General features: G+C 47.4%; 1 protein-coding gene across 10 annotated transcripts in view; it reads left to right on the top strand.

Annotated features, from left to right (window-relative positions):
* Positions 1–14,618, top strand: part of LOC144785024 (uncharacterized) — a 409,707-nt gene that overhangs the window by 170,182 nt on the left and 224,907 nt on the right. For 7 of the 10 annotated variants that reach the window (XR_013601741.1, XM_078664142.1, XM_078664147.1 and 4 more), the window contains one exon: positions 6,808–6,936. The exons of the other annotated variants lie outside the window; for them this stretch is intronic. Coding sequence is in view for 6 of the 7 variants with exons in the window: in XM_078664142.1 (XP_078520268.1) it covers positions 6,808–6,936 (129 nt within the window). In the remaining variant the exon portion in view is untranslated. The remainder of the gene's footprint in view (positions 1–6,807; positions 6,937–14,618) is intronic. 10 annotated transcript variants of the gene reach the window in all.

Genomic DNA, 14,618 nt, shown 5'->3' with positions numbered 1-14,618 from the left:
GAAGTGAAGGTGTGATTTTCGAAGTAAGTCACACGCGGGCATTATCTGAACAGAGCGTTTTTAGAGACTATTGGAGATAAGCCATTGGCATTATTTTTAATACCAATTTTAGAGACTTGAGACTATTTTTACATCGAGAACTTCCTAACAAGTGCAACCATAAGATTAAGTGCAACATATTCCTGAAGAAGTGATCATCGTGTATTGTTGATTATTACTGCTGCAACTAGATAAAGTTATATTTTTTATATATACTTACCGGTGTGGTCTCAGTTTGTGGTGGATGGGGGGTCATTGTTGGTGTTAAGTGCAACTATTATACAAATTGCCTTAGGGATAAGCCTGTCTGCTCGTGCCAAGCTACCTAGAGGGTGAGCAGGGGTTATCTACTGTGTGTAATTCTCCACCCTGACTAGATGCAAGGGTCCTCCGGTGATTTGCCCGTGAGAAGGCCAGCGTCTAGGGTTGGCAGCAACCACTCCAGTAGGATCATTTCTCCAGAGGAGCTGGAGGATAATCAGAGAGCTAGGGCCCATGAGATTGAGCTTTTTAAACTCAAAGCCCAAGCAGAAGAAAGGAGACTGCGCCTTGAAACTGAGTAGAAGGCGGAGGAGGGGAGGAATGCTCTCGCTTTTGAGGAGAGGAAACTCCAGTTGGCTCATGAGTTGAGCATGAGGGAACGGGACATTAAAGCTAAACTCATGAGCCAACTGGAGTTTCCGGGCAAATCACCGGATTCAAAAGCATTCTCCTGTGTGCCTCCCTCTCCAATAACCTCTTCTGGATCACCATGTTTGGCCTCCCACCAGGCCCTCAGAGCTTTCTGTAGCTCTTCCTTGTTTGCGCTGGTGGCAGCGCACAACCAGTACAGGCGGGTAAAGTATACATACCAAAAGATCTGGTTCAGAATTATCAGAGGGGTGAGGATATTTTTGCGTGGTTTAGATCGTATGAACTTGCCTTGAAGATGAATGAAGTGCCTGGGAAGAATTGGGGGGCAGGTTTGTGGAAGCATTTTGAGGCCTCTGGGAGGGATGTCTTGGCACCCTTAGAAGCAGCAGGTACTTTATCCTACCCCGCTATGAAGGAGGCTTTGTGCCTCAGGTATGGGCTCACTCCAGAACAGTACCGCCAGAAGTTTAGGAACTTCAAGAAGCTTGATTCTAGTACTTGGGTGGAGTGTGTAAGTATGTACACGCGTGCTCTGGAAGGTTGGATAAAGGTTAGCAAAGTTACTGATTATGTGGGGTTGTGTCACTTGATTAGTTGGGAGCACTTGAGTAGTTTATGTGTTCCAGAGCTGCGCCAGCATCTTTTAGACAGCAAGTTAACTGATCCCAGTGAGCTTGCTAAAGAGGCGGACCGCTGGACTAGCACCAGGGTCCACAAGGGAGTGGTAAGTACCCCAGCCAAAGGTGGACAGGGTCCCCAGCAGAAGAGTGGGGGGGACACGGGTAATCAAAAGGAGTCTTCTAAAGGGCCCCAAAATAGTTCCCAGGAGAAGGAGTCTCCACCCCCCAAGTCTAAGAAGTCCCGGCCCCCTAAGGGCAAGCAGGACAACAGGTCCCCGCCTACTTGCTATGCATGTAGGGAGGTGGGGCACATTGCCCCCAAATGTCCAAAGAAAACCTCAGCGCCCACTGGTGCTCCAACACCAGGGGCATTCGGGGGTACTCAGGTCCATTAGGCAAAGACTGACAGAGTTGAAGCGGCAGTTAGCACATTTGGAGGAGCGACAGCAGAGGAACCAAAACACAGCTGTAGACGAAGAGATTAAGTCACTTTTGACTGAATATCATGAGGAAGCAGACAGGGAAGTCAAACACATGGGAAAGTAAGCGATGGCTTGCGCGTACGGAGAGGGAGAGAGGCCTAGCTCAGTTCCTGCGAGGTTATTGAGAGGGAGGAAGGGTAGACCACAGGTAACGGAGATACGGACTGAGGAGGGCGTGGTCCTCACTGACGAGATTGACATCGCCCAGACATTTAGAAGCTTCTACACAGACTTGTACTCCTCCAAGAGCAGGAATCTTGATGACGAAATTCTTGATTACCTGGAACATATAGAGATACCTATGCTCACCAACACGCATAGGGAATTCCTGATGCTTCCAATAGAGAAAGATGAAATTGTTGAGGCTCTCACGGGCATGCGGTCGAGCAGTGCCCCCGGTGCAGATGGGCTCACGGTGGGCTTTTATAAAACCTTTCAGGATAAACTGCTCCTGCACCTATCGACGTTGTTTGATGATATCTGCGTGGAGGGTTGCATGCCGCACTCAATGAGAGAGGTGCTCTTGGTGACTATTCTTAAACCAGGCAAGGGACACGATGAGTGCAGCTCGTATAGGCCCCTCTCCCTGCTGAATGTCGACACAACATTTTTTGCCAAGGTGTTGGCGAAGCGCCTGGCTCTCCTGGCTCCAATGCTGGTCGCTCCGAAACAGGCGGGCTTCAGCCCATGTAGAAATCTAACATATAATATTCGCACAGTCCTTGGCACCATGCAACACGTAAAGCAAGACACGTAGGCAATTGCAGTGTTCTTGGACATGGAAAAGGCCTTTGACTCGGTGGAGTGGCCTTTTATGAGACAGGTGCTGCAGCGGATGGGACTGGGTTTACCAATCCTCCAAATGATAGGCTCCCTATACAACAAACCAAGGGCCAGACTACGGCTTGGCGATCTGGTCACAGAATCCTTCCCAATCTGTAGGGGGACACGGCAGGGGTGCCCACTGTCTCCTCTGCTGTATGCCCTGGTGGCAGAACCGCTAGCGTGTGCATTGCGAGAATACCATGGCAACGAGGGCATAGGTTTCCCCGCATACAGGATTGTGGTCTCAATGTACGCGGACGACACCTTGCTGTATGTCCGCGACACAGAAAATAATTTATCGTCGATGCTACGAGAGGTAGTTCACTTCGGGGCCCTCTCTGGCCTAAAAGTGAATTGGACGAAGTCGTTGGCCTTCCCCCTCACCCCAGTAACTCGGGAATTTGACATGGAGTACCCGCTGCTGTGGACCACGGACCCGATCAGATATTTGGGTGTACGGTTCACACCGACTCTGAGATTTTGTTCAGGGAAAACTATGGGGTGGCATTCAGCAAATTGGAGGACGATGTGGAGGCCTGGTGTAGGCTCCCGTTATCGCTCCTAGGTCAAATCTCGATCATGAAGATGGTGGTACTTCCTAGATTACTGTTTCTGTTTGCTACCATCCCGAGGGTGTTGCCTAAGGTTTTCTTTCAGAGACTGCAGCTTATGATTAAACTAGCGTGGGCTGGCAAGCAGCCAAGTGCGAAGTAGACACTCCTCTCACTGCCATACAGCATGGGCGGCCTTGGCGCCCCCGACCTAGAGCTTTACTTTAATACAGGGTGGCTCAGACATCACACTTGCACACCTGGGTACACGGAGATATGCGCATTCCCCACGTCCGTATGTAAAGATTATTTGCGGACTCACTTCCGCTCCCTGCAACGATCTTCAAGCCGGCGGATCGTAGAACTGGGATTTTGGATTCCACAACAGCAACAAATCATGCATGGTACTGCCTCCTGCAGTTACAGGGAGGGGCGTTGCTTTACTCACCTAGTATGCAGGTGGAATGGGCCCAGTGGATATCGCCATCGGAGATAAAGGTGTGATACATGCCATGCACAAGCTAAACATCAAACACACAGGAGATCTATTCCAAGACGAGCAGGTTAAATCCTGGGATCAGGTGGCGGGGAGTGGTGGGGAAGACTCCTTGCTTCTACTCTTCCAGTTCCATAGAGTGCGAGGAGCCCTTCTAGGACTGCTGGGAGACGACGTGGCGGAGCCGCCGGAAGTCCCTGAACTTTCGTATATAATAGAGACCGAGTCTCCCCGCAAACTACTGCCCAATCTTTACAAAATCGCTATGACCCATAGGGAGCAACAGTTCACAAAGGCTCGGCTGGCTTAGCAAAGGGACTTACAGATTACAATCGATGATGACACGTGGCGCTACTGTTGTGTAAACACCAGGCGGATATCTTTAAATGGTGAGAGGTGTCGCGTGCAGGTGGCAGATTTCCTACACTTGGCTGCGCTGTGCCCGGGAGTGCGGGCATACTGGGAGAACATCTTTACAGAATTGAGCAAGATAGTGGAGATTGAACTGGTCCCAGACCCCGCGCTGGCTCTGTTAGGTCACAATAGGAAGCTGCCAGGTGCAGTTTGCAGGCTAGTGGATATGGGGATGCTTATGGCCAAGCATGTAGTTGCCCTCTTCTGGATGAGAGGACCAGCACCTACAACTAATCGCTGGGAACAGGACATGCTCTACTGCTGCACGCAGTCTGAACACTACAGTGAGTTGCTACCCCCCCCCCCCCCACGAATCGCCCGAAGAATTTTTGGGGGTTGTACCGGACACGTATTAGCAGCAGGGGCACTAATGATGACTCGGAGGAGACTGGTGATGGCGGGGCGGAGGTGTCACGCTGAGGAGCCACGATAGGATTTCAAAGTTATTACAAGGGAGGCTAGACTTCCGAGAGGGGCGACCCTATCAATTCTGGCGCTAAGGAAGGAGTTAACGGCTACAGTCCCCCCACTTAGTACCACAGGGGGGATTCAGGGGTCGGAAAGAAGCTACTCTAGAGACACACTGGGGTTGCTCCCTCCAAGAGTAATGCCGCGCACTTAAGGGCTTGGAGGGGGAAGTGTACTGCACTGGGAGTGGGGCGGGGGGAGGTGGGGGGTAGTTAGACCTTTTCGGATATGCTGTTCTTAAATGTGTGGTGTCCGCCGCCTGCCCTCTCTCGGGTTGTTGGCTGAATGGCTGTGTATAGGATCACAGTAGGGCTTGTATAATGGGAAGCTGGATTGTTGCACTGTGTATGTTCAATTGGGGGGAGGGGGGTTAATTGACTGAAGTGATTATGTATCTTAAATCCCAATAAAAAAATTCTTTAAACAATACAAGTGCCATGAACAAACTAGCAGGAAATCATATATGCAAAAGTATCAAGAACTCAGTGCGGATTGAATTGAAATCTGGCATAAATGTGCCTGCTAAGATGGGGGTCTCTCTTGCGGGCAAACTTCACACTCATATAGGGTTTTAGACAAAAAAGTTCATACATTTTGTGGGAATACATGATTCTCACGGGTTGGACCAAAAGGAAACATTCTAGAAGAAACTTTTTACTACAGAATACATTTGGAGATTCTCTCAACATAGGAGTACAATGGGATTCAAACCATTCTCACAGTCTTGGCTGTACGATTAAGCTGGTACATTGTTTTACGTAGCCTGGACAATAAGAACCGTCCTTGATTCAGTACAATGTGGACATTTCTCTGAGAGCACTTTCTGCTGATTCAAGTCGAATTAGATGATTTTTATTTAGAACCAAAATCGACAAGTTACCATGTAATAACAGGGACATTTTAAGGATTTTGGTGGGCCCTCGGCCAAATGTATTTTGGGGGCCCCTGTTCGGAACAGTTTTGAATTTATGATTCAATTTCAGCTTTTTCATGCCCTCTTTGGTCAGGTCACTGAAAGTGCACAGGTACACTGGTCTATTTTCTAAATGTTTTTGTATCTAATATTCAGGGATAGCAACAAGTGTTTTCAAATTGTACCACAGCTGCTGCTCACTTTTATCACTGTGAATATTCTCCGTGACACCCTCCCATTTCTCATCTGTAAGGTCCGATTGTCATCTAAAAGAAACTTTTTATGGATGTTGCACCATGCAAACACCTTTCTCTGCAAAATGTCTATAATAGACATCACCCACACTAAAACACATTAACCTCATCACTGCGGCGCGAATTCCGCCGCAGTGCTGAACATTCCGATCGTGGGCGTGGTCATGACGGCTCCCGGGCCGTCATCAGCACACGCCCACCGTGGAGCCGTCATGAGCATCGAAGAGGTTAAAGGAAGATAGCATTCAAAACAATCAGAGCAAGAATTATTCAAGGTCATCGGGGTAGGACTCTCTGCAGAACTGAGTTGGCTCTATCATGGGGGGGCCCTGAAAGCCTGTGGCCCTGGGCCAGAGCCCACTTTGCCCATGCCTTAAAACGTCTCTGAATATAAAGAACCAATAAAGACAGATTCCGCTTGAAGTGAGCTTTACTTTGATGTGACTCAATATTGTAATTATTTTTAATTCTATGTCAAGTTACACATTTGATTTCCGATTGAGTATGTGTGTGCAAAATGTGAACTCTAACATTTACATAATTAAGATCCAAAAAACCTAAGAATTTCAGGACAGGCTGCACACTTCCTGGCCACATTAGTACAACTTCAGAGTTGTACCTGAACCATTTTGTTACATGCTAATGAGAGTGAGATAGTTGCTATCATCTCCCCACCCCTCCACCAAGTGGTTGGTATTGTCTGGTGCAAATAGATTTCCAAAAACTGTGCTATATGATGGGATAAATAATTCCATTATCGACTATAAATAAATTCTATGTCACTACATAATGTACTATTTTCAAAATAAATTTCACACTAGTTAAGAAAACTTGCTGGTTTGTTACTCAAATAGTTGAGAGCTTGAACTGTCAGTCTATGTTTGACGCAAGTGTAAATGCTTGACCCAGAAAGGGTTATCCACATACTAACTAAATTACCGTTCATCTCCCTTAGATCACTTGATATGTCATTACTTTTTGGGATAAATCAGAGAATTATTTGAATGTATTTGGAAAAGTAATGGTTTACATCAATAGTTACCTTTCAGTTGCACTCTACTAAAAAAAGTTGTTCTTTCAGTGGAATTAACTAAATATTTTTATACTTTTAGAGTTTCATTGCGAGTATAATGGCCTGGCATTCCCCTACCCAGAACTATGGTTACCAGGGATATTGGTATCTTCAGCCGAGAGAAGTACGTGGAATTAGGCATCGACCCTTGGCAGTCCCTCAGGATTCGGTAATAATTCACTCCACTTCCCTAAGTAATTCTTCATTTCCCCATCTAACTTCCCATGGAGATTTCATCTGCTTAGCTAGCCAGAAACTTACATTAGAGAAATGTCAGCACTCTCTGGTCGTATCTATTACACATCATAAACACGATGTTAAACAGAAATTCAACAGTTGTCTAGATATTGCGTAACATTTCGATATACATATACCCCAAAAGGAATACAATATTCTTACACTTCATTAGGAGTCATGCTTTACCACCTCACGGTTCCTCAGTACATCGTTTTCAAGGCACACCTTGGATGAGGGAGCCAAGGGCCAACTCCACTCCACATCTGACCCCTAAAAGAACCATCCATGCAAGAGCAACCCAATGAAGTGACACTCCCTGGTCCCCAATCGGGGAATAAGGCTGGGCAACCGGGCCAAACCTTGGTCCCCTGGTGCAGCCATCATCCCCCCCACTCCCAGTGGGCGTATCACAGGGTACCCTCCAGGGCCAAGGACAATTTTGGTAGCAAATGCCTCCCGCCCTTCATCAATGAACAAGTCACCCCTGCCACATCTTAAATCCACCTGCGCTTGAATTTGAAATGCCCCACATTGACAACCCGTTTTGTAGTCAAAACATTACTCCTTAACCGCCACAGGAGTAGTTGGTTTCCCGATCAACTATGACTCCCCCTTATCGGTGTGGGAAATGCTGCATTGTGAGGGCAACCAAATTATCAATAAAACATTTTTTACTGTGTGCTGATAAATGGACCCCGTCTTTGTGAAAACACAAATCCCCCTGAAGGCAACCATGTGAAATTGTCTTTAGCCGTGCTGTGATCAGTAATCGTTTTAGTCTACTGTTCAAACGTCTTACTGATTCATTCAAGCCCTTTGCAGACCAACCGAATTTCCACACTCTTGTTGGAATTATATGGGACCATGCTATGGCAGCATTTGGAAATCTCTGACCCAACCATGCAATCGAGACCATCAGGGCCTCAAACAGGGTCCTTCTTGCCCCAGTCGCCAAATTGTTACCACCAATGTGAAGGATGATGAAGCCCCCGGGTTGAAACCTCTTTGATAAGTCTGTGTAGGCCCTCTAGACGAAGACCACCCCTACCAACCCAATAGGATTGAAGAGCAGCGTCAGCTGCCCGTTATCACAAACAACTCCGGCTAAAAGTCAAACTTGCACAAAGGAATGACTGAAGATCCACGCACTGGCGGAAGCCTTGTGCCCTAATAGAATATTAAAGAGGAAGGAAAAAGTTGACGCCACTGAAATCATCTAATGAAAACCCCTGTGTCTTATAATATATTTAGCCGCACATAGCGCTCATAGCAATCGGATTTCCACCTGCCAATCCTCTTCACCGTTTCTGAGTTAAGCCCCGCTCCCACTCCAGATGTTGCTGCCCATATCCTACAGGAATGTGTGCTGAAGGTACCCTGAATGCCCACTGCCCAGAGGGCTTTGCGCATAATATGTGCACACCAGTATTTTGTCAAAGGAATACACAAAAGATGTACAAATAAGGAAGTGGACGCCACCTTAGAACGCTTCTGCAAATATGCATATGTCACCTTAAATTGACACCCCAAAAAACTGCTGTCTCCCCTCAAAATCACCTCTTCCACATTTGTTCATTTTTGAGCGTGGAATGGTGACCACCAGGGCGTCCCCCAACCAAGAAATACTACTGAGTAAAACGCCTCTGTTTGGACCTCGCCACAATTTTTGAAACCCTGAAGGCCCCATAAAAGGCCAGAGCAAAGACTGCTGAAAACAAGGTTACCTCATACCCAATCTCATACCAAGTCTCAAATACCCTGTCCAAGACCCAAAGATCCTCTCCAATTTTTCAACATCTATAGGGCACCCCTTGTCTGAGATGTACCCCTCTAACCTTTTTTTTTTTTGACCTCCTGAACCCGGTGCATTGGGTAGTTCGAGAGGAACAACGCTTGGATACATAACTCCAGCATACATAGGAGCTACACCCTATGTGTTGACCACCGGGTACTGTTGATGTCTGGACATTTTACTGACATAGGTAGATCCAGGCTACCACAGGTATTTCACTTCAAACAAAATACCCTGTTTTCTTTTGCAAAGTTGAGTTACCAAAAGATTTTTAAGTGTCTTTCATTATTTCCGGTCCTGAAGAATCGCGAGTAAATATACAATACGCGAGAAACATGTTGACCTTGGATGAATAAGACACGGACACTCTACCTTGAGACATTACACTCGGATGAGTGCTGTGCTCACTGTTTTTAATTAGGAAGGGAGACCCCCAGAATAAAATGATTCCCGGCCAGGTACTCCAAGTCCTACTTTTTAAACCACATTTGCACATCTACAAGCTGCTGGCCCCATACCCACATGTCACCATATGGCTGTTCGATAAAATATCTCCGATAAAGTGCCTCTTTTCAAAGTGAGCCCGTTGGGTATTGCACCGCCGACCCAACGAGGAGCAGCCCATATGATGAAGCATGACACCTGAAAGGATGTGTGAGGGCATTAAAATCCAACACATGGATTTCCAACTATAGACCCTATTTGGGCTTAGCTGGACACAGCCTTTCCTTGACTCTGCAACTTTACCACTAGAGGAACAGCATAACAACACTTGTTTGACACCCCCTCAAACCTTTCCCATCCCCTCAATGCTTGCTTAACCAAGAAGGATGCAAATGATCCACGTCTTACCCCAATTTGGCAAAGAGGGTGACTGCTGCAAAATTGCATCTAGCCAAGGATGCAGAGCCCCCCTGAACTCTTATGTGTTCTACACAACCAACCAGTTATCTTAACAAAAGAGAGGGGTCTGAGGACTGCACGTGCTGTGAGCCATATAACAACACATAGCCCTTTTATAGGCTCCCAAAGTCTTAGGCACCAGGCTGGCTGCGATCCGGGAGAGTTGAGTTCCAAGGCTCCAGAGGTGTGTTTGGAAATGTGTGGGTTCCGCATCTTCCTGTGGGTGATATCTCCGGAATTCCTGCAACTTAAGAAGAGATAATGCATCAGCAGCGTTATTCAATACTTTGGGGACATGCCTTGCTTTAAACAAAAATGTTATTCCTTAAACAAATCAAGACTAGTTCCTTTACCAAAATGAGCACCTTCTTGCACCTTGCATGCTGACAATTAATACTTTCCACTACTGCCATGTTATCGGACCAAAATGTGACTGCTTGATTGCGAAACTGGTCAGTCCAGATATGCAATGCTACTAAAATTGGAAACAGCTCTATAAAGGTGATGTGTTTTACGAGGGCAGGCTTGTGCAGACCATATGTTACGACTGTGAACAAATCAAAATCATAACTAGATCACGGAAGAGTAGGCCAAACACTGGAAGAAAACAAGTTACTTACCTGTAACTTTGGTTCCCCAGTATTGGTAACTTTCATAGATTCCCATGCTTTTGCATCATTCCCCGTCATCGGAATGGGAGTCTCGGTAACAAAAATAACATAGCAGTAGGTACAAAAGAGAAAGAAAAAGGCCTAGGCCTCATTGCCTTTTGTAACATATCCGCCTCTTTGTGTAAAAGAGACCAAATCAGGCATCAGCCAATCAGAAGAGTCTCACCCATAGAACCCTCCTGAAGGAACCTCAGAGCCTCAGATTTTCGTAGCCGTTGTGTAACAGTCACCATATCTGCTGAAGGCTGAGCTTTCCTCGCGGAGGTGGGTGGGCACATGGGAATCTATGAAAGTTACCAATACTGGGGAATCAAAGTTACAGGTAAGTAACTTGTTTTCTTGCCCCAATATTGGAACTTTCATAGATTCCCATGCTTTTGTATCAGAGTAGCAAGCAGTTAGCAATAAAAAACACATTTTGTAGCATAAATATACCTTGTAATAGCCACCAATACATGAAGATACAAAATGTGCAAATAAGGAAGGTGGGATAGAAAGGAAAGCACACTAATTAGTGGAAGAGGTTCCTCAGGACTGCCTGGCCCACAGCCGTGTCTTCTTGTTGCAAGGATTCCATGCAGTAATGCTTTGTAAAGGTGTGGACGCTGCTCTAAGTCGCAGCCCTGTAAATGTCTTTGATGTGCACTCCCGCAAAGAGAGCTATTGAAGAAGCCACTGATCTTGTGGAATGCGCTCAAACTCTGCCGGTCAGTGGTTTACCCGCTGCAGTATGACAATGTAGAATTGCACTGGTAATCCATCTCGCAATCCCCTGTTTTAATATAGGGAGACCCTTGATAGGACCACCAAAAGCAATGAACAATTGGGAGGATTTCCGAAATCCTTTGGTGCGATCCAAGTAAAAGTTTAAGCACCTTTGCGCATCCAGAGAATGTAGTGACCTCTCCACTGGTGTAGTAGGGTGAGGAAAGAAAGCTTTAAGAATAACCGGTTCATTTAAGTGGAAGTCCGAGGGCACCTTGGGTATGAAGCTTGGGTTTGTTCTCAAATTCACAGTGTTCCTTTTGAATTGGAGAAACGGCTCTAGAAATGTGAGAGCCTGTAACTCCCCAATATGTCTTTCTGATGTGAGGGCAAGAAGGAGAGCCAATTTCCAAGAAAGAAATTTCATGTCTGATCGATGTATCACTTCAAATGGACTCTTCATAAGTTGAGTGAGGACCAGATTCAGATGCCAAGTAGGAGGCGGAGGCCTCACCGGGGGGTACGCCTGGAACAATCCTTTGAGAAATTGCTTTACTATCCTGGACGACCAAAGAGAAGGTCCAGACCCAGAACGTCTGTACCTCGAAATCGCTGCCAAATGAACTTTTATAGATAAATGAGCAAGTCCTGTCTTAGCCAAGGAGAACAGATAGGGCAGCAGCTGGTGAGGTTCTGAATAAAAAGGGTCCACACCCTCTTTTCTGCACCGAATGCAGAATCTCTTCCATTTGAGTCGGTAAGTTTTGTTCGTGGAAGGAGCTCTAGCCTGGGAGAGAACATCTTTTATCTCATTCGAGATGGGAAAATTCATAAATTCTCGCTGTTCAGCAGCCATGCTGTCAGGTGCAATGACTTTGGATTCGGATGCCAAACTTGCCCTTCTGACATTGTGAGAAGGTCCGGGATGGTTCTCAAGGGAAGAGGAGAAACCAGCGACAACAGATTTATCTCCGTGTACCAGAACTGTCTCGGCCAAGCAGGGGCTATCAAGATCATCTTGCATGGTTCTATCTTGATTTTCCTGATGAGCTTCGGGATCAGTGGAATGGAGGGAAAGGCGAAGACAAATGTCCTTGACCAGGCTACCGAAAGTGCATTCCCCAATGATACTCGGTGGTGAAGCCTGCTTGCATAAGAGTGGCATTTCTTGTTGGTCGGTGTGGCAAATAGATCTATTGCCGGTTTGCCCCACTGATGGAAGACCTCGTCCAGCACCCGCTGGTTCAGCTCCCACTCGTGGCTGACCGTGGATAACCTGCTTAGTCTGTCGGCATTCTCGTTCAAAACCCCCGGCAGGTGTTCTGCCTGCAGCGACATTCCATGAAGGATCACCCATTCCCAGATCTCTTGAGCTTTCTGAGACAACGGGAGAGACCTTGTTCCTCCTTCCTTGTTCACGTAAGCATGGCCGTGGTGTTGTCCATCCGGATGAGAACTTTTGCACCTTTTAAGTGGGGAAGAAAAGCTTGAAGAGCCAGTTTGATTGCTCTTAGCCCCAAGAGATTGATATGGAGTCGACGGTCCTGAGGAGTCCAATGTCCACTGACATGCAGGTCTTGCATCACCGCTCCCCAACCTTCCAATGACGCATCGGTTGTCACCACCTGAGGAGACGGATCGCTTACAAAGGATAGACCTTGGGACAAGTTCTCTTGCTTTGTCCACCACAAGGCCGCTCTTTTCATCGTCGGGGTGATGGCCACCTTGTCGTCGAATGATCCAAGGATTTGCTTCCATTGGATGTCCAGTTGTTCCTGAAGAGGACGCATCCTCAATCTGCAGTGTGGAATTAGAGGAGTGCATGACGAAATTACCCCTAGAAGAGATTTGTAGTGGCGTACTGAAAGACACCTTCTTTTTCATAAGTCTAGCGCCATGGTCTGCAATTTCTCCTGCCTCTCCAAGGTTGGGAAAGCTTTTGAGAGATTCGAGTTCAGGATGGCTCCCAGGAAGCGTGCTATCCTGGACGGGATCAGAGATGACTTCTCTTTTTTTTAAGTGAGTCCTAGATTTTGAAACAGGGTTGTACATGCTCGGACAGCTTCCCTCGCTGCCTCCCTGGACGGAGCCTTTATCAACCAGTCGTCCAGTAAGGGAAGACTTGAAAGTGATTACTTGAAGAAACGCACCTACAGGCGCCAGCACCTTTGTGAAGATCCTGGTGGATGAGCAAAGACCAAAAGGTAAAACCTGAATTGATAGTGACTCTTGGCTACTTTAAACCGTAGAAACCTTCTGTGCGCTAGGTGAATTGGTACATGTAAATACGCATCTTCGAGATCGAGTGTGGCCATGAAATCTCCCGGATTGACAAGCCGTAGAATGTCTTGAAGAGAGACCATCCGGAAAGATAGGGAGAGGAGATAGGTGTTGAGCTCCCTGAGATCTAAAATGGGGCGCCATTTCTCTAGCGTCTTCCTTACCAGGAAGAACCTGGAATAGAATCCCTCTCCTTTTTGGTCGGGGGGAACCGGCTCTATAGCACCCTTCAGGAGCATTTGATGGACTCCGAGACGCAGATGTTTTGACCGAATGGCAGATGGTGGGATTTGGGTGAATTCCAAAGTATGGCCTTTTCGAATGATGTTGAGCACCCAACGGTCCGATGTTATCTTGGACCAATTCCGAAGGTATCGTGACACCCTGCCTCTTACTGATGGACTTGCAGAGGTGGGCACAGTAGGAAGAGCCAGGAGGCCGCTATTGTCTCTTGGACCGCGCCCAGCGCCAAACCCCCTGGCCCCCGCAAAATCCACTTCGCCCACATAACTTACGACGCCTCAACCCTCTCAGCCCTTAACGCCGGCCGCCCACCAAACTGCTACCAAGCCGCCCCAGGACACACACATGGACCCTTCAGCTGCCACTCCTGCAAATTTGACTGACCAGGACCCACACCAAATCCACAAACTCCAAACAGAGCTCAGACACTAACCACCTAAAGTGCATCCTGCTCAACACCCGCTCGGTCCACAGACACGCCATTGAACTCTGGAACCTACTCGACACTATATCGCCGAAAGTCGCCTTCCTTACAGAAACCTGGATGAACGCCTCATCAGCTCCCGACATCGCCATTGCCATCCCGGACGGCTACAAGATCATCCGAAAGGACCGCACCAACCAAACAGGAGGAGGCATCGCCATCATCCATAAGAACACCATCCGCATCACGACCAGTTCCGACGATTACCTCGCTACCGCCGAACACCTTCACTTCCAGATCTACACCGACCCCAAGACCACACTCAGAGGCACCCTCATCTACAGACCACCAGGACCCCGCACACAATTCAGCGAAGACATCACTGACTTCATCAGCCCACACGCCCTCCCCTCTGAGGACTACATTCTACTGGGAGACCTCAACTTCCACCTGGAAAAGAAAAACGACAGCAACTCCACCACCCTTCTGGACAACCTGGCCAACCTCGGACTCGAACAACTTGTCAATACCCCCACCCACTATGCCGGACACACGCTCGACTCAATCTTCACCTCCAGCAAGCACATCTCCTTCAA

This window comes from Lissotriton helveticus, chromosome 10, assembly GCF_964261635.1.
Source record: "Lissotriton helveticus chromosome 10, aLisHel1.1, whole genome shotgun sequence".
In the NCBI taxonomy this organism is placed as follows: domain Eukaryota; kingdom Metazoa; phylum Chordata; class Amphibia; order Caudata; family Salamandridae; genus Lissotriton; species Lissotriton helveticus.
Note: the sequence above shows the minus strand (reverse complement) of the source record. Positions and strands in the feature narration are given on the sequence as shown.